General features: G+C 40.3%; 2 protein-coding genes across 3 annotated transcripts; one reads left to right on the top strand and one right to left on the bottom strand.

Annotated features, from left to right (window-relative positions):
• The first annotated feature begins 2,058 nt into the window (after nucleotides 1–2,058).
• snx22 (sorting nexin 22) lies at nucleotides 2,059–21,356 on the top strand. Of its 2 annotated transcripts, none has more exons than XM_088641748.1 (7): nucleotides 2,059–5,442; nucleotides 15,669–15,752; nucleotides 16,522–16,626; nucleotides 18,629–18,723; nucleotides 18,941–18,973; nucleotides 19,451–19,518; nucleotides 20,390–21,356. In XM_088641748.1, the coding sequence occupies exons 1-7, from the start codon at nucleotides 5,368–5,370 to the stop codon at nucleotides 20,530–20,532; spliced, it is 603 nt and encodes a 200-aa protein (XP_088497874.1). In that variant the 5' UTR covers nucleotides 2,059–5,367; the 3' UTR covers nucleotides 20,533–21,356. The 2 variants fall into 2 exon arrangements, with proteins under 2 accessions (XP_088497874.1, XP_088497875.1); XM_088641749.1 differs by lacking the exon at nucleotides 2,059–5,442 and adding an exon at nucleotides 5,782–5,808.
• A 202-nt stretch (nucleotides 21,357–21,558) lies between these two features.
• ppib (peptidylprolyl isomerase B (cyclophilin B)) lies at nucleotides 21,559–24,916 on the bottom strand. The gene is made up of 5 exons (XM_088641747.1): nucleotides 24,711–24,916; nucleotides 23,269–23,382; nucleotides 23,053–23,146; nucleotides 22,441–22,625; nucleotides 21,559–21,942 (listed from the first exon to the last, which is right to left on the bottom strand). The coding sequence occupies exons 1-5, from the start codon at nucleotides 24,843–24,845 to the stop codon at nucleotides 21,820–21,822; spliced, it is 651 nt and encodes a 216-aa protein (XP_088497873.1). The 5' UTR covers nucleotides 24,846–24,916; the 3' UTR covers nucleotides 21,559–21,819.
• Nucleotides 24,917–25,156: the final 240 nt, after the last annotated feature.

Genomic DNA, 25,156 nt, shown 5'->3' with positions numbered 1-25,156 from the left:
ATTCAGGCATTTAATTGCAATAGAAGACACGTTCATTAAAAAAATGCCAAAAAAATACAAATAGGTTTTTACAGTGACCTTTATTTTCTTCATGTAGGAAATTATTTTCCTGTGTTTTACAATTATAGTTAAAGTTTTGTCTTTCCCTCTAGTTGTTTAAATACAGTACCGAGCACCTTACTTGGACAGTTCATTACTGACACATCGTTCCCCTTTTCCTCCCCCCCCCCCTTCTCTTCCACTTTCATACTTTCACAGATAAAACCACGCTTAGTTATAACAGGCCAACAGTGGAAAGCCTCGTTGTCATGGAGTTGTCTTAGTAAACCTAATTAGGCCGTTTGTCTCTGGGGCAGCACCCCAGACCAGCTCCATGTATAATTTTCCTCTGATCTAGCAATTTATTTTCCACACTGTTAGCTTATTCCTTAAAAGTAGTTTGTGTAATCTGTATTTAACTAATGCCTATTCGCCATTACTTAACTCCTGGGCATGTATTTGTTTTCATAATTCTTCAATCCGTTGCTGGTATTATTTATGAAAATAATTTTCTGATTAAAAAATTAATTAACTGTTCTGAAACTGCAACTACATTTCCTGGAGTGGATGTGATGGAAGGAAATTAACGCTGCAACCATCTGAAGGCTAGCAGTGCGATGTTCTGTGCTTTAGTGATGGCGGACTGTATTCAATCGCAATTCGCAATACACAGTTTTCATCATCTGTAATCGGATAATTTATCATCCCACCCCAGAGCTGAACCAGAATCCCTCTTTTCCAGACGTAGGAAAACCTCACTTTTTCTGGAGAGAAAGCTCCCTGGCGTTGAGTTTTAGTACTTTTATACATATGCTTTGTAGTTCAAGTAGGTAGCTGCTTCAGTGTGCGTACGCAGCAAAGGAACAGGACTCAACTGAAGAAGGCTGCACAGCCTCTGTGTCTCTTTTCTTTTCAACATGGAATACACCTTTACCTGTTCCTGTGCCCTCGTGTAGACAGTACAGTCACCTTCACCAGCAGCGGTCAGGGTGTTTCTGAAAACAGCTCGCACCTTATTTGACTTTCGGCAGTGCGCCCAGCCAGCAGTTTCAAGGCACGTGTCTGACGCTGTCTTACACTCACATGCCAGTCAGAAGGAGACTTGAGGTTCACGTCTGGAGAAGCCGGAGCAGGACTGTCTTTCATGAGGACTCTTCCCGCACGAGGTCACTGACGAGGCCCGAGAGTCAGGCAGGCTACTTCCTGTTCTCTTCCTGCACATGATCTCACAGTTTGCTGATGCTGTGACTTTCAGCTTCAGTGAGGATTCTGACACAATGCAGGGTTAAAGGCAATGGCAGGGGGAGGAGGGAGGGAGGTTTGGTGTTTAAATGGCTGTGGCTTCTCATACTCAGATTAAAAAGAAAAAACAATTCAAACTGAGGTTTGTGTTAACAAGCAGGCTGAAATGTTAACATAGGCTTTTATTGCTGTACAGATAGATCAGGCTTTCTTTGTGTGCAAGCTTAAACCTAGAGAATCAGTGTTTATAGAGAATGCTGAAATGCTTGCTCACACCTGTCCTGCGGCAGACACTTAAAATTGTTAGAGAATGACTGTTTTAAGTCTCTTTGTGCCTTTGGGATCGCCAGCCTGCACAGCTCCTTCTCCCTTCAGCAATGTGGCAGTAAGGAAGAATATCTGTGTGCTTGTTAGCCCCCTCTGGACACAAATCACACCACACCTCCCCCTCCACCCATCCCTACTCCTCACCTGACATTTTCGTCACACTCTACACCCCCAAAACACTGTCTTCCCGGTTCCCATAAAAGCTTGCAAAATGTCCCCATGTGTTAAAGGCCTTACAAGTCTTTGTCTCTGTTAAAACACAAGTGATGGTCAATCACAGGAGTCTTGAGTCAACACAGAAAATAAATCTTAAGGCAGCATGCTCATTAACAAGCTCCAGTTTGGGTTCAGCTTTTGTGATTTCTAGGATTGATATAAATTATTCTACCATACCCAGGCTTGTAATGTCAAGTACTGATTGACTGAAAGGAAGATCAATTTCATAATCCTGAAGAAGAAAAAAATAGGCTAATACATTCTTTAGCCTGATTCCTAATTTTTCACTATATACAAATAAATCAAACTAGATAAAAAATGCCCCACCAGACATTTTACTGGTAAATTTTGTACAGTGGTCATTGCGGTACTCATGCTGTCTGTCTGGCTTCTGTTGAACAATTCTGACAAAGATTAACACAGTACTTTTTTATGTCACAATAGATGTGCTGTTAACATGGTGGGACATCTGTATGATAACAGCACATCTACTTCAACATCCTGTAGCACAGCACTGTGTTCCCATTAGCTGAAAGATTTCCACCATTCCAAAGCAGTCTCGTTCTGGAAAGGAATGTATTGCATGTCTCTTTTGCTGACTCTTTACCCAGGCCAGTATATTCATCCAGGTTGGCAAATGTGAAAGGAGCTGTTTTTTCCAAGCTTGAAGGGAGTACAGCAGCCTGCACCCTGACTCACTGCCTGTCAGAGAAAGGGAATTTGCTCATGTCTCTGACATCAGTCACAATCAAGAAGTGGAGACAGGAACTGTGACTTTTAGAGTCTGACTGTTTTTTTTTTATTGGCTCACCCCATTTTGTCAATATTTCAAGCTCAAAATCGAAGGGGTATGAAAAGGAATATATCAACACTAGATAGTGACCTTGAAATGTAAGAAACCATAGTTTTGTAAATTTTCAAACTCAAGTTGCGATCAAAACAATTTTACAAAGTACATTCTAATTTTATTAGACTTAGTGTCTGTAAAACTAATGCTGAAGCATTCAGCTAATTTTAAATATACAGTAAGAGAGGCCCCTTTGAAAACATCCTTTGATTACTTAAAGTAACTAGCCAGATTATATTCAAAACATTAGACTACCACTGGATTTTGACTGGAAACTAGCTATAGAATTAGGATGAACAATTTCTTGTCGCATTCCTGTCTTACAAATGAGAAGCAATAATTGTTTCATTTCCTACAGTGTAGCGAGATGTTCTTTTGGTTTTGAGATGCTTGGGTTTTCCAGTAACACCCCACATATCTCCAAAAACAGAAGTAAGAATGGTCACTGTACCTTTTGTTTCCTCTAAAATATACCGGTTCTTGTCAACTGTTCGACTTCCATTATTTATCACATTTAGCTCTGCGTTTGGGCATCACGGCATCATGGCGGTTAATATTTCTGCCTGACAGCTCTGGGGTTGTGGGTTCAATTCCCAATCAGGGGCACATTCCAGGTGGAATTTTCATGTTCTCCCTCAGTTAGCCTGGGTTTTCTTACGGCTCCCAAAGACAAGCTGGTTAGGTTAAATGGTGTCTCTAAATTATTCTTGTTTGACTGTTTGTGTGTGCCCTGCGATGGATTGAAGACCCAAGCAGGGCGTTGTCTTAGCATGTGACTCCAGGCAAAGCTCTGAGTAGCTGTAATGGTTGACTGGAAATTGATTTCTGATGAAGGGTGTGTTTTACTCTTGTCCTGTAGGACAAAAGCTTAAGACATTTCCATGTGTCTAATCTTGTGGTGTCAACGTTCATAGAGGCAGAGCCCAGCGAATCTGCTGCAGGGACTGAAGTACTGTAAACGCCTCTTTCTGCACTGTGTGATCAAAAAAACAACAACTGTGGGAATAAGTATCATCCTGGGAAAAAATAAGTTACAGACTCAGTCTTGCTTCCTTACAGTCTTGCTGGCTTACAGACTTGTACACAGACAAGCAGAAAGTACCACTTAGCTGGTGGTGACAAAAGACCAGTGACAGCTGCAAAAACAGCTCTGTACGGAGGGCAGCTGTGTCTAATGAAAATCACACCGCTTTCTATTAGTTGTTCCTTGGCATAGCATTCCTACAGTGTGACGACATCTTATCTGTGCTTATCCCAAGTGAATTTCAGGTACAATGCATTCTGGTGATAATTACATGCATGAAATTAATTTAATGCAATCTATATTAAAATCAATTGAATAGTTTGTACTGAATTGCTATATCTTTCACTGCAGTAGCCGGATGTGACTGTTAAGAACAGACTTTGTGACATGACTGGAGTGGTGAAGACAAGTGATTGTATAGGACTGGCACATATTTCATTAGAACAATTCCATACCTACAGTACATTATTACATTCTCACAATTTAATTACATTAAAATACTATCCTGTTAGATATTTGTAACCACTTTGGTATTTTTAAAGGAAATATCTTCTAAAACATAAACTACTACTGTTAGTTTTTTTTTCTGTCAAACATTTTCTTTAAATATTGAGTCGCAATATTCAGAAGCGTTTATTTCTGTGAAACCCACTGCTGGGCAGGCTTAGGAAATGGTCAGTTTTAAAATGAAACTTTGTACAGCAGGTAGGCCTAAACAGAAATGCTAACGGTTGTGGGTTATAAACTAAAAATCCTTAGGCAGGGTAATGGTTCCAAAAAGCAGTGTAAAGTCTGAATGCATAAAATTACTGAAGGCACTGCAATAATTATTGGATGTAATCCTCAGATCAGCAAAATTAGTATCAGTCTGATGCTTCATTTGTCCAAAAAGTGCGAAAATATTATAATGCGTTTGAATAATGCATTTTATTGTCATGGGTATCTTAAAAAAATATAGAGTTAAGAAAGTGGTGAAATATAAACTTTTTTCTCCTTAATCTACAAAAACATGATTGGAGTCGTAGTACAGGAAGCCTTTTGATTTAAGACAAAGGAACAGCGAAACAAAACTTGTATTTAAAATAAACGCAACTGATTAAAAAAAAAACATTTTTTTCTGTATCATAAACGATGTTTCCATAAGTGCTGGTTTGATTCTTCAGGTAAGAAAAGGTTACATATTAGCTATCGGAAAGTGCAAAGTACCATACTTCTGAGCGCTTAAATTACAACTTAGAATGTTAAGATGTACAGTATTTACTTATTTTTCTAAGATCACCCCAAACAAAAACTAGTTCATCGATACAGCGTGGTAGGTAGTCAAAACTAGCCTCATACACTACAGTAAACGCAGCAAGTTGCTGTGTGGGTGGAGCTTTAGTCGAGAACATACCGAGTTCTCGGTACAGAAAGCCAACAGTTTGCAGCACTCACTTCACAAGGTGCGGAGAATCCCCGAACTGTGTAGCTACTGTATCACCTACTGTATCTTCCATTGTCACAAGCTCTTCGCTTCCGGCAAAGGTGGGCTGTGGAAGTCAAATCCCGGAGAGGAGGGATCAAGCTGTATACTGTCAAGAAGAGGGCGTGAGAGGTGCGCTTTCCAAGCTACAGAGCAGCCGAGCTTCCAAGCGTGGTCTCGCCTCCGCCACAGACACGTCCCGGCGGAGTCATGCCGTATCCCGCTATGATTGAGGTGTCCATCCCGTCTTTGGGCAGCAGCCCGGTGGATGGAAAAACGAAAACGGTAAGTGCCAATCGACTTTTGTGTTTGAACGCATTTTATGTGAGCGTCCCACGTCGTTTTAGTAAAACTTTATAACCCAGTTGTTTGTTTTTAGAGCTATGCAAATCGGAACTGACACGTTTCCCAAATTCCATATACAGTACAGTACTGTATATCGACAGTTTAGAACTGGTGGAATACTATATTACCACGTGAGGCCTAAAGTTGTACTATTGATTTATGTGCCTTTTTTATTTTTTCTTCTTCCACTTCAACAGGTGCCGGTATCCGGCTCATTTAATTTAAAAAGCACTAGAAGAAAAAAGAAACTGATCAGCTGAAGTGGTTATTATTGCTTAAAGAAAATTGTGTGTCATGGTTTGCACGGTAAATAATAATATATCATGTTTCCTGTGGGTTGTATTTCACCTTGCAGAGAATTGTGTGTTCCCTATAGAACAGGGGTTAAAAACTTCATTCATTCATTCATTGCACCTTGCAAATACTGTACAAATACGTGGCTTTGCAAATATGTTCCCATCTTGTACAAATTTCCTCACAGCGATTTACCCTGATTAAAAAGTAATACCTGAAGCCAAGACTGAGTAGAATACAGTACAGGATATACCTGAATCTGAACACCATGTCATCTTACTCACTCCTAGATTAGTTTATGATTAGGAGCATAAACTATGTGAATACTAGACAAATTGTCTTTTTATAACATAATTGACAATTGTCAATTTATTTTAGTGCCAGTTACATGCCAGTTTCCGATGACAGATGACCAGTAAATTTCCACCATGTCAGTCTGCTGTGAAACTTCAACAAAAGTTTAGAATCCATCATCAGATTTGTACTGTCGAACACAGTCTTCATCTGACAGTCTCAGCAATCTTCATGAGAGCTCAACTGTTTCTAAGCCAGGGAACTATCAGCAATTTCACCTTGAACTTGAAATAAATCATGAAAACCTCACCTTGCACAGCTTCCTCGGTCACTCCCTGGTCTACAAGTAGAGTGTACAGATAGTGTTGTGTTTGCCTGTCTGCACACCATAGCAGGGAATTGCTTTCCCTTTTCCTTCTTAATTCCAAAATTGCTACCCTTCTGGAAAAGAAGGAGATCATAGCTAACAGGCAGATGAACTGTATCAGTATTATTCTGGCTCTTTCACTGGTGGTGATCTGATTGAAAAGAATGCCATGCAGGGCTTTGTCTTTTTATAAGCAGACAATAATAAATTGAGCCCTGGATTTATTTCTGTACCCTACACCACGATGGCACCAAGAGCATCCACTGACACTGATTCAAAGAAAGCCCAGCTTTTCTAGGAGTAATTTTACCCTGCTGTTTCCTGCAGCTGGTGGGAATGATCATATCATAACACGCAGATCACTGTGCAAGCTGCAGGCAGCCACGGGGTATTGTTAGGTGGCTAAATTGGTTTGCTGGACAGCTGAAAGTGCCGTTCTGACCTATTTCTCTGAAGGTGATGTTTACAAATGTGCGTTTTTTACTTTTTTGAAAGAGTAATAGTATTATCATCGCCTCTGCAGTCAGCCCATTTACTTCTAGATTAAACAGTGTGTGTTCATTCCTAAGTGATGCTTTTCTGATCAATTGATATCCTCTGGTATTGGGTGGTTTTCAGCTATAATAAAGGACTAGAACTGATGTTACATCCCTTCACAGTAATATAATCTTTGCTGTACTGTACCTTCCTGTTTTGTGTTCTCTTACGGTCGGTGTCACTGAGTGTCTTTGTTTCTATAGTAGCCAATCAGAATTAATCTGCTTGTATTGGGATGTGGAAGGAATCCAAAACAAGTGGCACAAAATGCATGTGAACACAAAGAGAACATGCAAACGGCACAGAGTCAGATGTCCTCCTTTGAGCTTGAATCCAGCTCTAACTCCGAGGGAGTGGTGCTGACTACAATGCCACCATACTGTCCTTCTACCCAGGTGCTTTTGAAGTGCTATTTGAAATCCTCCTGTATTATTAAATACATACCATGGCCCTGCTGCTCGGTCTTTATTTAGCCATGCAGAGTAGAGAGTAAGTGACAGAAATGTATTTGAATTAATCCTTTCAAATCAGGTCAGGTTTTTGTACCGTTTCCAATGTTTTAATGTGATCTTTAGAGTGTTTCTTCCCAAACATTTATTTGTATGGTTTTCATGGAGTTGTAGTTTTTAGACATGCTTTGTGTTCCTTTATCCCCACTACATACACCAAGAACAAATCCCCTTAAGGTAATGACTAAGGAAAATAAGAATTGCACTCCCTCTGTGGAGTCTGTCACAATTCATGAATCACGTTTTGTTCGTTCTAGGAATATTCACAGGAATTCTATGAGAAAAGTCTTACTCGTCACCAGCCTGAATGTTACAGTATGTCTGATTAAACCAGGATCGTATCCAGCCAGTTTCCTGAAAGACGCCAGAGTATTATTTTCAACATGATACCTTGGCAACTTGCTCCATACTCCCACACCTCACTGTGTAAGGAAGTACCTCTTCTTTTCAGCTTTGGAATACACTTCCATTGTCAGTGTCAGTGAAATTGCAACAGAAATCCTCAAGCCTGGTTTTGGCGATGGGATTTGTCAAATCTCTTATGGCGACGTTTGGAAAATTAGTAAATTACCAGTGTATTCTCAGGTATGTTTTCTTCAGCGTCAGAGCTCTAATATGAAACACTGAATGTCTAATTTCTGAGAAAGAGCAGATTACACTGGCTTGTTTAATAACTTAATATAATATTTTTTGTTAGTATTCAAATTAGTGTTTCCTAATTTGAGAAAGAGATTCCTCATAAAATATCTTCAAGCAGAGTTGAAAACATTGCTTTTTATTGTCAGCTCCTTTGGATTTTGGTAAGACAGCCAAAAAATAGCTTATGCACATTTGAATTATTTTAACTGCCTTACCTGACTTGGTGTAGAAATCATAATGCTCTTTAATGTATTTTTGTGAAGAGCATCTGATAAGAATGGAAGTGATTTGGTACAGTATATATTGTGACACTAATTTTACTCTGAGTTTGAAGGGGAATGTAAGTCAGTCCCAGGGTAATTCTGGAGAACTACCAAGAAAATGAGTGGAAACAAGTGCTATCTATCCCTTCTTGTGTAATGTTGCTCTTTCCAAGTGACTGGACAGAAGCTTTCTATTCCAGAGTTCAGGATCAGGATTCACAGCCGGTATCTGAAGCCTGTTGCCCTGTCCATCTTAGATTTTGATTTGAGATAAAAGGCTGCTTAAAGGCTCTTCAAGAAGCATTTAAAGCCCCTTAAGAACTACAGACTGTACTGCTCATTTTCTGGAATCCAATGTAATTCTTTCAGCGCCAAGGCTTTTAAAGATCTGGATCTGTACTGTAGTTGCAACAAACATGTCCTAAGCAAGTTCAGAATGAACAAAAGTTTTACTGCCCCGAAAGGAGAGTGGAAGTGTCAAGAACATAAATAGTCAGAATATGCTTTAACATTTCTTTGGCATAGGCTCTCCCTCTTTACTGATGGTCTCCCAGTGTCCCACTCGAGAGGGGAAATGTTAAATGTACGAGAAGAATAGGGCACTATGTGCAGATGGGGGTACTGAGAGTCTTCAATGCAAACTTCCTTTTGGAGACGGTGTTTACTTCTTGGAACCAATGCACATTGTGGTCTTGGATGAGAGGAGTTGTTTTATTTAACAACGGAAGTATTTCAAGTCTTTCCACAGGCGAAACAAAGACCAATTTGTAGTCCGAATGGTCTGTATTGGAGTGCGAGTCGAGTCTGAATGCTGATCTCTTGTGGTAGGCCACACAGTCCTGGAAGAATCAAACACTTGTATCACGCTCACAAACAAGATGCTTTGCCCCCTCAAGAGATCTTCGGAAGTGTTGGTAAATTGGGAATTCAAACTAAATCGCTGTCCTCTTCAAACTATCACCAGTTAAAATAAAGGTTGGAAATACCTACATAAAGCTTCAGTGATATTTGCAAATAAAGTTTATATACTGTACATGCACACAATTAAGAAAAACAGTCAAGTGAGATGGCTATTTTAAGACAAGTAACATTTTTTAGAAGAGCTTCTTTGCCCTTTATCTTGTATTATAACTACATCAATTAACATGTTTTTGTTGTTTGCCTGTTGCCTTTTACATATTCCACTTGAGTCAGAGATGACAAAACCTATATTACCTACCAACCTTCCCTTCAAACAAGTTTGAGATGATTATTATGTCTTTGATATTATTTAATACTTAGATATGAGGTTGTGGAAAGTAACATGTGTAAGGGTACAGGTTGAAATGGATCGGTGATGAAGTGTTCTGGATTTTAAGCACCAGTCTGTGTGGAATTAAAATGGTCCGCCCTACCCCTTTAACAACGCGCAGAATGATTCTCCATGTCTCTCACTTTGTTGGCAAACACAGGTGTGTTGAGTATTTCATCTCTTTGGTGACACAGTTAATCCTTTAAAATACAAATGCTGTGTGTTTTAAGGATTAATGCTTCTGGTGTCCATTTAACAGCAAATCATTTCCCTTTTCAGCTGAAAGGCCTAAGACTGAAAGGTTAGATGAAGTATAGTAGTTCAGGTGTTCCACCCACTTGATAAACGTTTTCTGAATGGAGGTGCAGTATACGCTATGCATCTGGCCGCATTCTGAAAACAAAATGCAAAGGCTTTTCTTTATAAGGAGCCCTAAGTATCCTAGGGCAGCTTCAGCGTGTAACTGAGTTAGCTGCATTTGCTGAAGAAAGAGAAGATGAGAGTTCATAGATTTGTTGCGTGTGGACATGCAGATGTTTTGTGGCATGTGTTTTCACAAATTCTAATTTGTTTCATGGTTTCTAATTTGTTTTAAAAGGACTTTTTGTCATTTGTAATGATGTAGAGCAAAGTTGTTATTATTATTATTATTATTATTATTATTATTATTATTATTATTATTATTATTATTTGATGTGGTTTTAGTAATGCTAACTCTGTTCATCAGAATGGTAGCTCACTGCCTTTAGAAGTGTTTTGAATGAAGCGGTTATAGAAGTAATCTGGTAAATGGCTATATAGATTCTGAATGCATGAAACATTGCTGTAAGTGATCTTTTTTAGAAATGTCTAGGTTATTGTGCAGTGCTTTTGTGAAGTGAAAATTTAGAACCAATGCATTCAGAATTCAAAGGTACAAGGACAGAGGATTCTCTTTCTGTTGTAAAGAGGATTTGAAACACCCAAATGCAGTTTATACAACAATAATGCTTCTTTCATTTTCAGCTGATGCGCTCCTATTTTTTTACCAAGACCACTCTTGGTTACTTAGTAAAACAATCCTTAATATGGTTTGTGATGCCCTATTACTTTATATTCATAGAAGAGAAATCTTTTTGGATGGAGTGTCACACTTCAAAGCTGAACAGTTTAAGGCCAGATCAAAGTTCTGAAATTCTGAAGGGCACAAATGAAATCATCTTCATCTAAAGACCAGACACAGAGACTGATTCAAAACTCAGCAATTGTACAGCAATTCCCTCTTCTATATAAATGTAGTTGTTACCAGGTGATAGTTAAATGCTAACCCGGGAATCAATATGGTTTCTCTAAGTTAAGGGCACGTACGCTGTCAGTGAAGGTACTACAGTATCATGGCATTTAACAGTTTTATGATGTGATTCTTTTTTGCCTTGATGCAGGTTAAGCTCTTAGCTGTCTAGATATTTCACATTTAGGAAGTTAGTATTTTTGCATGTACAGGCACTTTCCACGAGCCCGTGTAACAGAGGCTGTAACCACAATTATCCCTGAATCACGTGTAGTTTAGTTTAAGAGTCTTTGATGTTATTGTTCTTCTGTTTCGACACTTGCCACTGGCTGCTTCACTTTCTGTTTGACCATTGATCCCTTTGTCGAGACAGCACGTTGTTAATATCTGAGTAGTTTAGTGACTGTCACTATTTTAAGCATACATGTATTAAGCTTCAAGTTAAAATTAAGGCATGGTAGTAACTAATTAAACATAAATAATAAGGCATATTAAAACTGTGGTAAATATTTCTTAGCTTTGCAATAAAGACTCACTTTCTAAGTTTCAGTATTTCAAGTACTAATTTTTAAATTCATTTTAATTCAAATTATTTACTCTGGCAGCAGTTTTCTGATACCAGGAAACTTGTATTACCTATACACGTTGTAGGATAAAATTGGATTATGGTATGCCTGCATGTAATGTGTTTTTCTTTTACTGAGGAATCGAAATTGTACTGAAATTTGAAACCACCTGTCAGACAATACAGTAATTAGAAAAAATCATAACCACACATGAATATCACTTTTTCAGCCCTTGCATTCCTGGAATTTGTCTGAAGTAGTAATTCCAGTAGTACTGGAAGCCTCTACTGTCTAGCGAGAATTAAGGATGGTTGTATTATATCTTAAAAGTGCAGAACTTAGTCTTCCATCTTGGACTGAGTATTATGTCCAGAATGCACAAACAGTTTTCAATTATTTACTTCACATTTGTGTTAATATGAATTAAAAACATTATTCTGCAGAGAGGAAGTGAGGTTACATAATGTAGTGACTTGTTACAAAACAGTTGGTATAATTGGTCCAAATGCAGAAACATGTATCCAGACAAATGTCACTTAATGCTTTGCTTAATTTAAAGAACCCTTTGACTCAGAAAAAGCAGGTACCGTAACTGCTGTTTTGTTTGAAAATGACTATCCAGGTCTGGAACCAGATGACAGGATTTTTGTGCTTTGAAGCTCCTTTAATGGGACTGCAAACACCAAAGGGAAACTTGTGCTGCAGTTTTCAGTAAGAGTTGCAGGTTCCTGTCTGTATTCTCATGTGGAATTGGTTCAGGCTGAAATTTGGACACTTGATTTTTAGGCTTAAATGTCTTTGCCAATTTTTTTTTACTCCAATCTTTTTAATTGCATTATTAATGGCCCCTGATTTAAGGTTCATGACTCAGAGGCAAAGTTTGATTGAAATTGCCAGGTAAGACTTTGCTCCCCCAGGACTGGACCAAATTGGACCAGGAAGTTTTCATCATAGTGATGTAGTTAACCATTGGACTACTATTATTTTATTAAATAATAACCACTATCTAAATAATAACGGCTATTATTTATGGCCAGCAGCCATATCACCCAGCAACTCACAACTGGCAGCCCACTGAAGCTCAGCAGCTGTGAGCCTGGTCAGTATCCGACACTCACCCTGCAGTCCGTGTGGGTCCTAATGCCCCAGTATTGTGACGGGGACACTATGCTGTAAAAAAGGCACCGTCCTTCGGATGAGATGTAAAAGCGGCCACCGACTCTCTGTGGTCATTAAAAATCCAAGGGCATTTTCTCGAAAAGAGTAGGGGTGTAACCCCGGCGTCCTGGCCAAATTTCCCTTTGGCCTTTACTAGTCATGGCCTCCTAATAATCCCCATCTCTGACCTGGCTTCATCCCTCTGTTCTCCTCCCCACTGATAGCTGATGTGTGGTGAGCGTTCTGGCGCACTGTGGCTGCCGTCGCATCATCCAGGTGGGGCTGCACATTGGTGGTGGAGGGGAGTCCCCATTACCTGTAAAGCACCTTGAGTGGAAAGTCCAGAAAAGCACTATATAAGTATAAGCAATTATTATTATTCTGTAAGTCCTGTAGCTGTCACTTTGTGAATAAGACTGTCTGTGTTTACTTGTGTGCAGGCTGGAAGGTTTTGTGCTGTCATTAACTGGGCGAGCACCTATCATAAAGAATACTTTATACTTTCTACTTTATGATGTGGATTTAAGAGTTTGATGGTGGAGAGAAAGGCAGAGTTTCTCACACAGAGGAGGAAGCTTGCTGGAACTGCATGCCTGCAATGAGTGTGCTTTTTTAAAAGGCCTCTTCCTGTACTTTTTCAGACATCGTCTACACCTTCCCCTCCAGTGTTATTGTTGGTGTAGGCAGTGAAACAGTGGAAACTTTTGCTTCTGCATCTCAAGTTACACTCAGGATTTTAATGCAGCTTGACTAAACTGAGCGCCTCACCCGGGCTCACAGTCCAGCCCTTCCCAGATTACATTATATTCCTAAAAAAACACAAAGCTTACACTGTCACCACTATACAAAATCTATTTTTTTCTAATTTAGATTAAAATAGAAAAATGTTTCACACATAATACCCGTGTTAGTCATGAAATCAACAACAGCACAAAACAGTTCCAGGTCTGTGTTTGTGGAGCACATTCTGTTTCAGTGTCAGAATTCAGAATGTGCCAAAAAGGTGAATATGTCTGAATTATTGGATAGATTGTGTGCCAGAGAGTAGTTGGACCAATAAATAGAAAAAAAAATGCAAAGTTTGAAAGTTTATTTGTGATGGCTCCTCTTGTGAACACATGGGTTTTCCCATGTGCTTTTCCTCTTCAGAAGACTGAAAACACCTCTGGCTGCTGTGGGCACTCCTGGGGCAGTTTCCCAGCAGAGCCTGTTGAAACAGTCTCTCCAGGCTCCCTGGGGCCACGCTGTGTTTTGATAGAAGTCTTGATGCTTGGCAGTGAACTGCACGGCCTTCTGGGCCTCAGGCTGAGCCAGCAAGTCCCTGGTGCTCTTTTCACTGTGCTCTCCGAGGCCCAGTACGTTGGGTTTCACAGACAGGATAGAAGAGGGGAGCTCAGTGAACTCCTGCCCTCTGGCTGGCTGCAGGCCGCTCTGCTGTGGTCCTGAGAAGGCTTCAGACTGCCATTCTGTGACCTGAGCACAGTTCGCAATCTCTGATAATACAGAAGTTACGGGCTGCTCACACTTCAGGGACAAGCGTTCCTAAGAATGTTCACTTAAATAGACAGAGCGTTCACTGCACATTGTAACAGTATTCATGCCAACTACGAAGAAAAACTGAGCTCATGGTTTAATGGACAATTGAATTCTCTGTGCTGTCTTTAGATCCCATCACTTTGCTACCTTGTGTACAAGCTGGCAGTGTATATATTAGCCAAGAAAAGGCCACTTAAAAAATAATTTTTTTCGGGCTTAGATTGCTGGGGTACCCCTGCCTGTTCACTTCCTACAGCTGTGGTATGTTGCTCAATTCTGTGTTGTTCCCCGGGGCGGTTGTGTCAGTGGGACAGGACTCGTGTGTGTGTGTGTGTGTGTGTGTGTGTGTGAGACTGCAGCTGTGCTCAGAGAGCTTCGTGCTGCCCCAGTTCAGTGTGCTGGGGGGGTTCTTTGATCTGGCAGCCCTGAGCCATTCAATGGGCTCTTTGTAAATTGGATCCTTTCATAAAAATCGTGAGACTAGCACCGAAATGCTTACCACAAACAAGAATTTTTTGTCGTTTGTAATGAGCAGAAATTGTAACATTGCTACTTATTTATTTAGGGACATTATAATCACAACATTATGTGGATGGTAGGCTACTGACTGTAAAGGAAAGGAGTCTTCAAGAACAGCACTACAGCTATGGGCACCGCAGCAGGCTTGTAGAAATGTATTGAATAGCAGTGGAATACTTGTAAACATGACTGGTACAGCAAATGAAGTGGTAATATTCAAACATGTACTTTGAGAAGTACTTTGGGACTATGTTTCAAAAACATAGCTGAAGTTTTTGCGGAAAGAGTTCTTTGGCAAGTAGTTTTCCATGATTAATGGTCCTTGGGTTTGAAAATTAATAGAACTGTAAGGAATTGTTACTAATGTAAAGCAGGCCTTGGGAAGTTTAGTTTTTTGAAACTTTGGGTCCTCTGTGGTTTAGCACAATTGAGTGAGTCGTAAAGAATGTCGAATTATTTGTGACGCTGCCGCTGGATTGATTGGATTAGCTGTGTTCCTCTGTGGCCGATAACACAAAAAGTGCAGTGTAGTGTTTGTGACTGTGGAACAAGCCCTGCTGTTGTATGAGTGTAATGTTTCAGACTATATCGTGTAGTGTTTAAAATGGGCACTAGAGGGAGACAAATGATAAATATGTTATAGAAGCTCAGTTCAATGTGTTATAGATTGGACAAGGGAATATTATTGTTATTCTTTCGTTCACTTCAATCCCTGACTAAATAGAGATTTCTCAGATGTGGACAGAGGACTGAGCCAAACCATCTTTTCCTCAGTTTTGATGGCTGCTCTTATTGGTGCTTGCATTGCATATTACCTGAATTTAAGAAAAGGAAAGGGCTTCTATAGTGGGGTACTTGAAAACTGTAGTATCCTTCAGACTGATTTAGTGATTTTGACTTGTTCCTTTTTTTTCCTCCTGCAGGTCTTCAGAGTAGAGGTTCTGTATAATGGAAGGAAACACTTTATATTGAAGAGACACAATGAATTCCACGCTCTGCATAAAAAGGTACCCATGTGACTTAATGATATTGTTTCAGGCGCTGCCTGACAGGACAGTTGATTCCTCATTAACCTGAATCCTTCATTTTGCATCATTTCTTCATATGGCTGGATTGTGATTTGACATGTTTCATATACTCGCTATTTTTTGTGTAGATTAAAACATACATAATATGACTCAAAAATATTTTGAAATACAGTACCAGGAAGAAACAGAGTTTGAAAAGAGCTCGGAATATTGTTGTTTTTTCATACATTTAAAAAACAAATCTGCTCTAACAGATTATCTGTTCTAACGGTTATATGAAATGTGGATACAACTATGAAATCAGTTTAGATGGGAAGCAAGTTAAAAATGCACTTGAATCCATGACCCTCGGCTATAGAGTTCAAAATGCTAATTACTGCTCCATGCTGCATCCTAAAACACACTTTCTCCATCTGGGAGTAAGACAAAATGTCTGTCTTGTCATCGTTCTGAGGCGCTTTCAGAAATCGCAAGGACGTTGTGCTGCACAGAAGTGGGAAGTGAGATACAGAGCTGCACACACTCGCTTGAAAGCGATCACAGGCAGCAGTCAACTGTCTGTGTGATTGACTCATGCTGCTCGCAACCTGTTACACAATAGTGGTTTGCATTGTCTCCATTTGCAAAGAACACACCGCCTCTTTTCTGCCAGCCTGCCTCCACGAAGCAGGCCATGGCCGGGGCCTGGAGACGGATCGAGGCCCAAGCCCTGGAGTTCAGTCACTCTCACTTCCGTCTCCCTTCGCAGTTGAAGAAGATCCTGCACACCCCGGATTTCCCTGGGAAACGAGGCTCGAACTGGAGGCAGAAGCCCCTAGAGCAGAGGAGGCAGGAGCTGGAGGAATACATCCAGGTAAGCAGCTGAGGAGCAAAGGCCAATCGCTTGTTCCTCTTTAGAGCACAAATACCTTTACAGGTCACAGTTGCTGAGAAACTAGAGAGAGGGCTTCTTTTCTAATCTTTTTCCAGCGTGTAAATTGAATTTTTGTTAAGGCACTTTTTTTACAAAGTTTTACCAAAGCTCGTAGAATCTCGTAGAATCTACCCTGAGTTGCATGTTTGCTTTTTCTGAACTTAACCACAGCGTTTGAGTCACAGGCCAGAGAAAATGGGGCTGTTTCTTTTCCTTTAGTTACAGTGCCCTCCATATGCAAGTCATAATTGCTACCTTTTCTGTATACTCAAGCTATTTGAATTTGAGTTGAAAAGATGAATATGAGGCAAAAGTACAGTATCTCACCTTTTATTTCGGGTTATAAGTTGTTTTACAATAATAGCACTTTTGTGTTCAATCCCCCCATTTTAGGTTGGGACAGTCAGCTGCCAGGTGTTTCTTATTGGCCAGCTGTTTCTTGTTGCATCGATGGTGCACACATAGAATAGCTGCGAATATGTAGTTTTGGATTTAGCCTTTGCTTATCCCTTTGGTGTCTGCCTTTAGAGTCAATAGTCCTAAACCAACATGGAGACTAGAGTACTAGTACTAGTATCCAGGTGGATGCTGCAGATTGGGGGTGGTGGAGGGGAGTCCCCATTACCTGTAAAGCGCTTTGAGTGGAGTCTCCAGAAAAGCGCTATATAAGTGTAAGCAATTATTATTATTATTACTGTGTAGGAAAGAAAAGCAAATGACAGAATGCTGACAGAAAAGAAGAATTCAATCAGACCCATAGCACAGAAACTGGGCAAAGCAAAATCAATCATATGGAATATCTTGAAAAAGAAAGAAATAACTGGTGTACTAAGCAATCAGCAATGGCCAGGTTGGCCAAGGAAAACAACTGCAGTTGATCATAGAAAAATTATCGGAGCTGTGAACAAAAACTCTAAAACAACTGTTGCTGGAATCACCAACCTCCGCAGTGCAAGACTGAAGGTATCACAATCTACCGTTCGCAGACGACTCCAAGAGCAGAATTATAACCTTTAAGGTCGGATTTTGTTGAGATACAAAATAATTGAAATTTAATAAGGTACATTTATATAGTCTCCTCCCTTTTCATATTCATAAATGTATACATCTTCCTTCTTTTGAATGTGTATAGTTTTGTTAAAAAGTTATATAATTGTAAAATACTTGGGGAACAAACAGGATTTTTTCACTCGTCTTTATTGATGATTGTAGCAGCAGAATGAGTTCAGAAGTGTACAGAAACATCTTGCCTGCCTATGTACAAGACAGTGCCTCCAAACCCATTGGCTGGTGTTTCAGCATACAGCAAGACAATGAGCCACAACACACTGCCAGCGCAACCATGGAATTCATCAGGGGAAAAAAGTGGAAAGTCTTAGACTGGACAAGTTAATCTCCTGATTTAAAACTGACTGGGCATGCATTTCACCTGCTGAAAAGGAGTCAGAAGTCATAAGCACCCCCAAAACAAACAAGAGCTGGTGATGATAGTGGGTCACAGGCTAGACGCAGTTGTTACTCACACAGGATTTGCGACCAAGTAGTTTTAATACTAATTCAATTTTCTCATGTTTAAGTTTAAATTAATTTATCCCAATACTCATGCTCGCCTAAAATGGAGGGATGGAACACAAAAAACTGTATTCTTTGAGAAACATGTAAAGCTTATACGTGCAGAAATACTCAGAAATTTAAGGTGACATCAGCTGTTTTTAAGAATAATCACCAGTAACCTATTGGAAATTAATATAAGTCTCCATGCAAACTCAGTTATGAATTCCCTCATTTTCTTAATGGTCGTATCTTCATGAGACCAATAAAAGAGGGTATAATGCACTGCCAACCAGTCGTGACAGAATAATGTTTTCAGGTGATTTTAGCTTCCCATTCTGAGGCAGTGAGGATTTGGTATAATGCATCAGTCTTCCCTCTTTCTCTTTAGGGTGTACTGCAGAGTAATGAAGAGGTGCCACAGGAGATGCTGGATTTTCTGCGGGTCAGACATTTCCCTTCAGTGAACAAGACTTACAGCCTTGAGTACGTGCTAACCATTCCTGTGCCCCAGGCTGAGGGAATTGTTTCACCCCATATGGGACTCTTTTATTAGAGAGCTGAGCATACTTTCCAAGACACAGAAATACAGATGATTAGTAAATAACCTAAACACTTGAAATCATGTTAATAGAATGAGAACCTTGGGTATATGATTACCTGAAGTCAATGATCCTCTAACCTGTGTTTATTTAACTTGCAGATCACTCAGTGACCTACCGACAGATGATTACAGGTTTGCATCGCCTCTTACCAGACACAAAAGTGTTAAAATACTCCTTCCTGCCCAATTATTAATTTCAGACAAATCCTTTCCTATCTTGATCTGTGCAAAAATATTGCCTTTTTCATCTTGTTTAGGATTTAGATTTTCTTTTCGTGTACAAATAATTAATTACATCTAAACATCTGAATGTAGACACAATGTTCAAGAGGAAGGAATGCATATGGGAAAAGATCACATGTAGATCCATGAAACATTTGTTCCTTTTACCAGAAATTCAGTGGAACACGATCAGATCTGAAACCAACACTAGACAATTAAAAAAGATCATGTAGTTATAAAAAATATTCCTGATTAATGTGCACAACTGTGGCATTGAGTGTGGCGTCACTGTTAATATACACTTGCCAGAACGTCTGTAACATTCCATATACACTGTGTGTGAATTATTTCTGTGCTTCTGAACAGCAGGCTTTTCTTGTTTTCCAGCTGTAGACTCCTCCATCAGCGTGTGGTCGGATTCTCCAAAGATCCCTACATCCTGGCCTCCAGCACAGGTACAGTGTGTTCCCTAAGGATCACCTGTCCAGATTGTTAGATTTAACCACTGCAACAACTTATGATTAATTGAAATACCCCTTGCTATAGCTTAAACAGAGAAAAACCAACAACACAGCCATCAATTTATTGGACTAGTTATTTTATTCAAAGCAAACTAGAAAAGTTAACAATTCCTATTTTACCATACATTTAAGTACCACATGATACAGCTGGGAAAAGTACCTTTCTCAAGGGTATAGCAGTGTCTCCAACAGGATCTGAACCTACAACCAGGAGTCTGCCGCAGTGGTTCGAATCTCTTGTCTTGCAGGAACACAGTCTCTTCTGTTTTTTGCTCTAGCCAAGTTCATAATCACAGGCTCATTGATTTCAGTTCTCCGAGTTTCATTAGAGCCCTCATTCAGGCCTGTTGCCTGTAATGCAGCACTTAGTACCTCTGCCGCAGGAAGATCACTCACTGAGGGAATCTCTGATCCACACTGTCAATCCCACCTGTGTCCGTAAATGAGCAAGCACGTCAATTAAGTTATCACAGAGTAGTGGAGAGTTCAGCTGGAATGAAAACCAGCAGAGATAGTATTCCTCCAGGACCAGTTTTGGGAACCTGTGGTCTCCAGTCCTAAGCACTGGTATCCCAGAATGGTTTCCTCTCTCTTTAATGATAACCACTTTCATTCACGGTGCCATAGGTATCACAAAACAAAGGACATGCATGCAGTACCTGTGCAAAATCTTCTCAGCAGCTTTAATTTTTAATTGACTCCCTGAGGACGTAGGCGGTAAGGCAAGGCTTGTGTGTTGAAAAGAAGGCAGGCTCTTGCACACAGCCACGCTCCGGATTGTTGACCTGTGGTCCTTCTGTTGCAGATTTCCTCCCCAACATCATCGTGGATGGGGTTCTCCAGGGCCTGTATCCAAGGGATGTCAAAGTCAGCTTCACGCTGTGCACCAAGCCAAGCAGCCCAGGCAAAAGCATCTCGACCCCAGGGCTCAAGGCCCCAGAGAGTTAGCCCCTGAGCTAAGACGAGGACAAGGGCATTGCTGGAGAGCTGGGGCTCAGTCAGCACTACCACTGCCACACGGCACCACAAACTGACCTTCGCTCAGGATGTGACTAACACGCCAGAGTTTGCAGACAAAGAGGTCTCAAGTGGCTAAATCATGTAACTGTTGAACATGGACTAGTGTTTTTAAAAGGGATACAGGACCATAGATTTTATCTGATAGCATAAAATTGATTAGTTATATGAGCAGATCTGTGGGGGAGTCTTTGAAGCACATGAGGAAAAGGTGTATTGGAGAAATTGATCATTTACATTCTAGATACAATATTGTTCAGTACTTATCAAATCCAAAGTGTTAAAGGCTGAATATATTTTTGAATAATTTTATATAAAATCCTTCTGCATCAGTGTTCTTTGCCATTATGATTAATCTCTTCTTTTTGCATTTATCATTGGTACAAGCTTTAATTAAAAAACATGGGAATGTTAATTATGGAGAATTTAAAAGCTGCTTTGTGAGGCTGAGTCTGTTGTAGAACCTGGGTACAATGTTTCAGATTTACATGTAGACTCTTAAGAATTGGGCCATCTCCATTTTTGCCATGAGTCATTTCCTCAGCCCTCGAGTGTTTAATCTATAATTCAATGTTGCAGACTAATTTCATTTCAAAGTGTGGAACAGCTCCCCTAGCAAGGGATGGTATGAGAGATTTATCTTCAAACCACTGATGCATTAGTGATTTTACCATTTTAAAATCGGGCTAATTTATCAGTCTGTAAAATGTACCATGTTAGTCTCAAAGGCATTAAAATCATAGCATGTACAATTATGCAATACTTAATATTTTCATTTATTTTTGCACAAGTCAAATTTGATTAGCTATTCACAATAAAAGAGTGGATGAGGGCCTGTTTATCATACCAGGCACCCTGTTTGGAGGTGAAAGTTTATACGGGGTGATCTTGTGTAAGTGAATGAGAGGCAAAAGCAGAGAAAACCTTGCAACCAATTACAAAAAAAAAACTCAGAAGTAATTTAACAAAATTTTGATCCTTTATTTTACGGTTTGTTTTTTACAAAAAAAGTAGTGACCGCTGGGGAAAGCCCCAGAAGGAATGCCTCGGGAAGCGATCCAGGATGTCGTTGGTCAGGCAGTGCTGCAGTGCAGTAGTACAGCGAAAGATGACGTCCTTCTCAGCTGTGCTGGGCAGCGGAGCTTGCACACAGGATAGGGCTGGCGGTGACAGCTCACACAGGAATTCCTTTTAAAAAACCCCAACCCCTATTTTTGGTTACTCCTTTGCAACAGCAAATGGTTTTTCCACATCTATTTTGCCACAGTCGTGAATGATCACATCTTTAAGCGGCTTGTCCCGGCCGTCTGTCTTAGTGGACTCGATTTTCCTCACAACGTCCTGCCAAAGGGGGGGGGAATGGGGGAGGGAGACTGCATTAGAGACTGTTGTACTGACCGGTCATTTCAGACTATTACATCTACTGTAAATGTATGAAATATTTAGGAGGCGTGAAGACTACTACTTCTGACATTTGACAATCCAACCATATCTCTCAAACATCTTTGAAAATTTACAAAGGTGAAAAGATGTTCTACTTTTCCCCTAGTAGGAAGGTTATTGAAAAGGAACACCAAAGCACTAATTCTTGTGCCCTCGTTTTCAACCTTTGTGACCTCAGAAGAAACCCTCACATGAACAGACAATTTCATGCTGCCCTCGTGTATCTAGATGTTGTGCACAAGTCTGACTTGAAAACTCCATCTCAAATTGAAATTCCCTTCCACTCCCTATAAGAAAAGTATCCCCAGTCTTTATACTTATTGTTCTGACATAGTGTTTCAGAAACCAGACTTGGGCACTGGAAGCAGCTCCTCCTGCAGGGCTACTGAATCTTACCATGCCTTCCAGGATTTTCCCAAAGACCACGTGCTTCCCATCCAGCCAGGGGGTCTGGACTGTGGTGATGAAGAACTGGGAGCCGTTGGTGTCTTTTCCAGCATTGGCCATGCTCAGCCAGCCTGGTCCGTAGTGCTTCAGCTTGAAGTTCTCATCAGGAAAACGATCCCCATAGATGCTCTTGCCTGACAGAACAGGTTTGACAGGAGTTTCAAAGAGAATCACACAGGCACATCATCCACGGCAAAGGCTACATAACTAGAAAGAAGCGAGGAACTTGCAAGTGGACAGAAGTTGTGGCTGACTTATGCGATTGTATAAAATAGCTCATGTGCTCGTCTCAATCATGAACATTAAAGTGTTAGACGTAGAAGTGCTTTCAGTTTCTCTTCCAATAACATCAGAAAAACTAAGCAGCTGTTTATTCCATTTGATTCGAGTACCTTGTCATCCACTGCCATTAAGACATGTAATGAAACACAGGCAGCATCATTATTCATCTTGTTTTCCTTCTTAAAATGGTCTCCTGGCTCAATGTCCTGGGGCTTATGGAGCAATATGGTCTCTCCCTACAGATAGGTTTTATGTGGTTCAGAGATTCAGGCATCTCACCCCCTGTGCCATCGCCTCTGGTGAAATCTCCACCCTGGATCATGAAGTCCTTGATCACACGGTGAAACTTGCTGTTCTTGTACCCAAAACCTTTCTATAGAAGGAAATTTAAAAAAAGTTTCAGTTTCTCCTGAATGGCTTTCTTTAGAAAGTAAAAAGTCTAGAAAACGACCTGTGATTTAGTAAGCCAGACAGACTTCCTCTGGGGATGCTCACCTCTCCGGTTGCCAAGGCGATGAAGTTCTCAACCGTCTTTGGGACAGTTTTCCCAAACAGTCCAATTACTACCCGCCCAACATCCTCATCTCCGATCCGGATGTCAAAATAGACCTGGAAAAGCAGAAGCCAGTCATTAATCACTCAAAGGAAATTTACCTGCAAGCCCTTCAAGAGGAACTTTGGCATACAAAATATGGGAAAAATTAGGCAACCAAAGGTGTTTTTCTCTGAAAGGAAGTATTCTGTATATTATAGGTGTATATAGTTGTGTATTATGCCTATTTTGGCACAGCCAAAATTATTTACAGCAATATATTATATAGCATGCGTAGGCTGCAAAGGAACAAGTAACAGATTTATTCTCTGCTGAAAAGAGACGAAAACAACATTTCAGCCGTGGAGCCTTCATTTGAATAGTGAAGGGTTTGGTTAGAAGTAAGAACAATGTTGAGGTATTTTCAATAATTTCTGATTGATTATTTCTCATTTCTACATCTCAATGCTCAACAATTAAACCTAAAATTAACTTAGCTCTTGAACTATACTCCACAGAGAGTCGTTTAAGACCCCAATATTATTGAAGACAATGCCACAATAATTATTTCCAGTATTGGTCATTTGTATCTACAGTATAAACCTATGCATGTTTGTACATTGTAACTTTCATATCTTCCATTTTTTTTTACGATAATGTTCTTTATTTCCAGTATTTCCCACTGAAAACTAGCACTTCTTATAAGTTAAAATGCCTAGGAAACGAAGACGTGTTCCAAGCAGACGCTGTAGCAGAACACTTCGCGACAGTTGGCACCGAGCTACAACATACAATCCCCTTTTTTCAACTGGCCAAAACGTTATCCGTTTCTTTGTTCTGCTTGTCAGTGTCATACGGGAACACAATAAGTAACCGATGGGCCTCGTCCTCAATTTTATGTGTAACACTAAAAAAAAAAAAAGTTTTAAATGGAAATAAAAAATGTACAAGCAGTAATTCGGTGCATTAACGTAAAACCTAAAAGCTCAAGGCCTTTTTAATCCGCGCAGGATGGAGGTGTAATCGAAGAATACGCGACGAAGCTCAGTTAAACTGGACCAGCAAGGCGAACACCGATTCAATTTTTCTCGTCCTGATATATTAGGTCGTGTAGCGCACGTTTTTGTTCGTTTCTCTGATTTAGGCATTTTTCTATCACCCAGTAAAAAAATGTACGAGCCAAAGGGGAGTGGTTAGCGAAGCGAAGGAATTTCTGAAGCAAAATGAAGGACGTGGAGCCTAAGCAATACAATATGAAGGCAATGCGCAAGACTTTGCTTTAATTCCATATTACTCCTTTAGACTGAATGGGAAAACGTAAAGTAGTATTTAACCCGCGTAGTAAATGCTATGTGATTTATTAATTACTCCCTCCGTCTGCTCCAATAAGACCAGTATTCTGTACCTTGGCTGTGACTTTTGGGCCTTTCTTCTTCTCGTCCGCAACAGACCCGCCGGGGAACAGCAGAAATATCACCGAGCCGGCAATGATCGCGGCAGCAAACAGCAGCTTCATCCTCCTCTCCAAGATGCGAACCATCAAACGGAACAAAGTGGAGCCGTGGCGGGGATAAATGCTGCAACGGGCCCAGAAAAAAAAGAGGTGTATCCGGGGAGGAGACTGCGAATCGCCACGGGCCCGGTTCACACCCCCAGGCAGCGCTTAGCCCGGCCCATACTCCATGCCAAAGCCCCCCGACGAAGTCAAAACACATTTCAATCGGTGCGGCGTTGAGCAAAGCAGTCTGGCATAAAAAGGCCCAAGTCTATTCGGTTCAGTTGAATATTCTGCCTTAACTGTAGTTACCGACATGTTTATGCTGTTGAAAAGCTGTTACACACATGAGCTGT

Source organism: Lepisosteus platostomus, chromosome 7 (assembly GCF_059453375.1).
Source record: "Lepisosteus platostomus isolate fLepPlt1 chromosome 7, fLepPlt1.hap1, whole genome shotgun sequence".
NCBI lineage: Eukaryota > Metazoa > Chordata > Actinopteri > Semionotiformes > Lepisosteidae > Lepisosteus > Lepisosteus platostomus.
The sequence above is the reverse complement of the archived record's forward strand: the minus strand, read 5'-3'. Positions and strand labels throughout refer to the sequence as shown.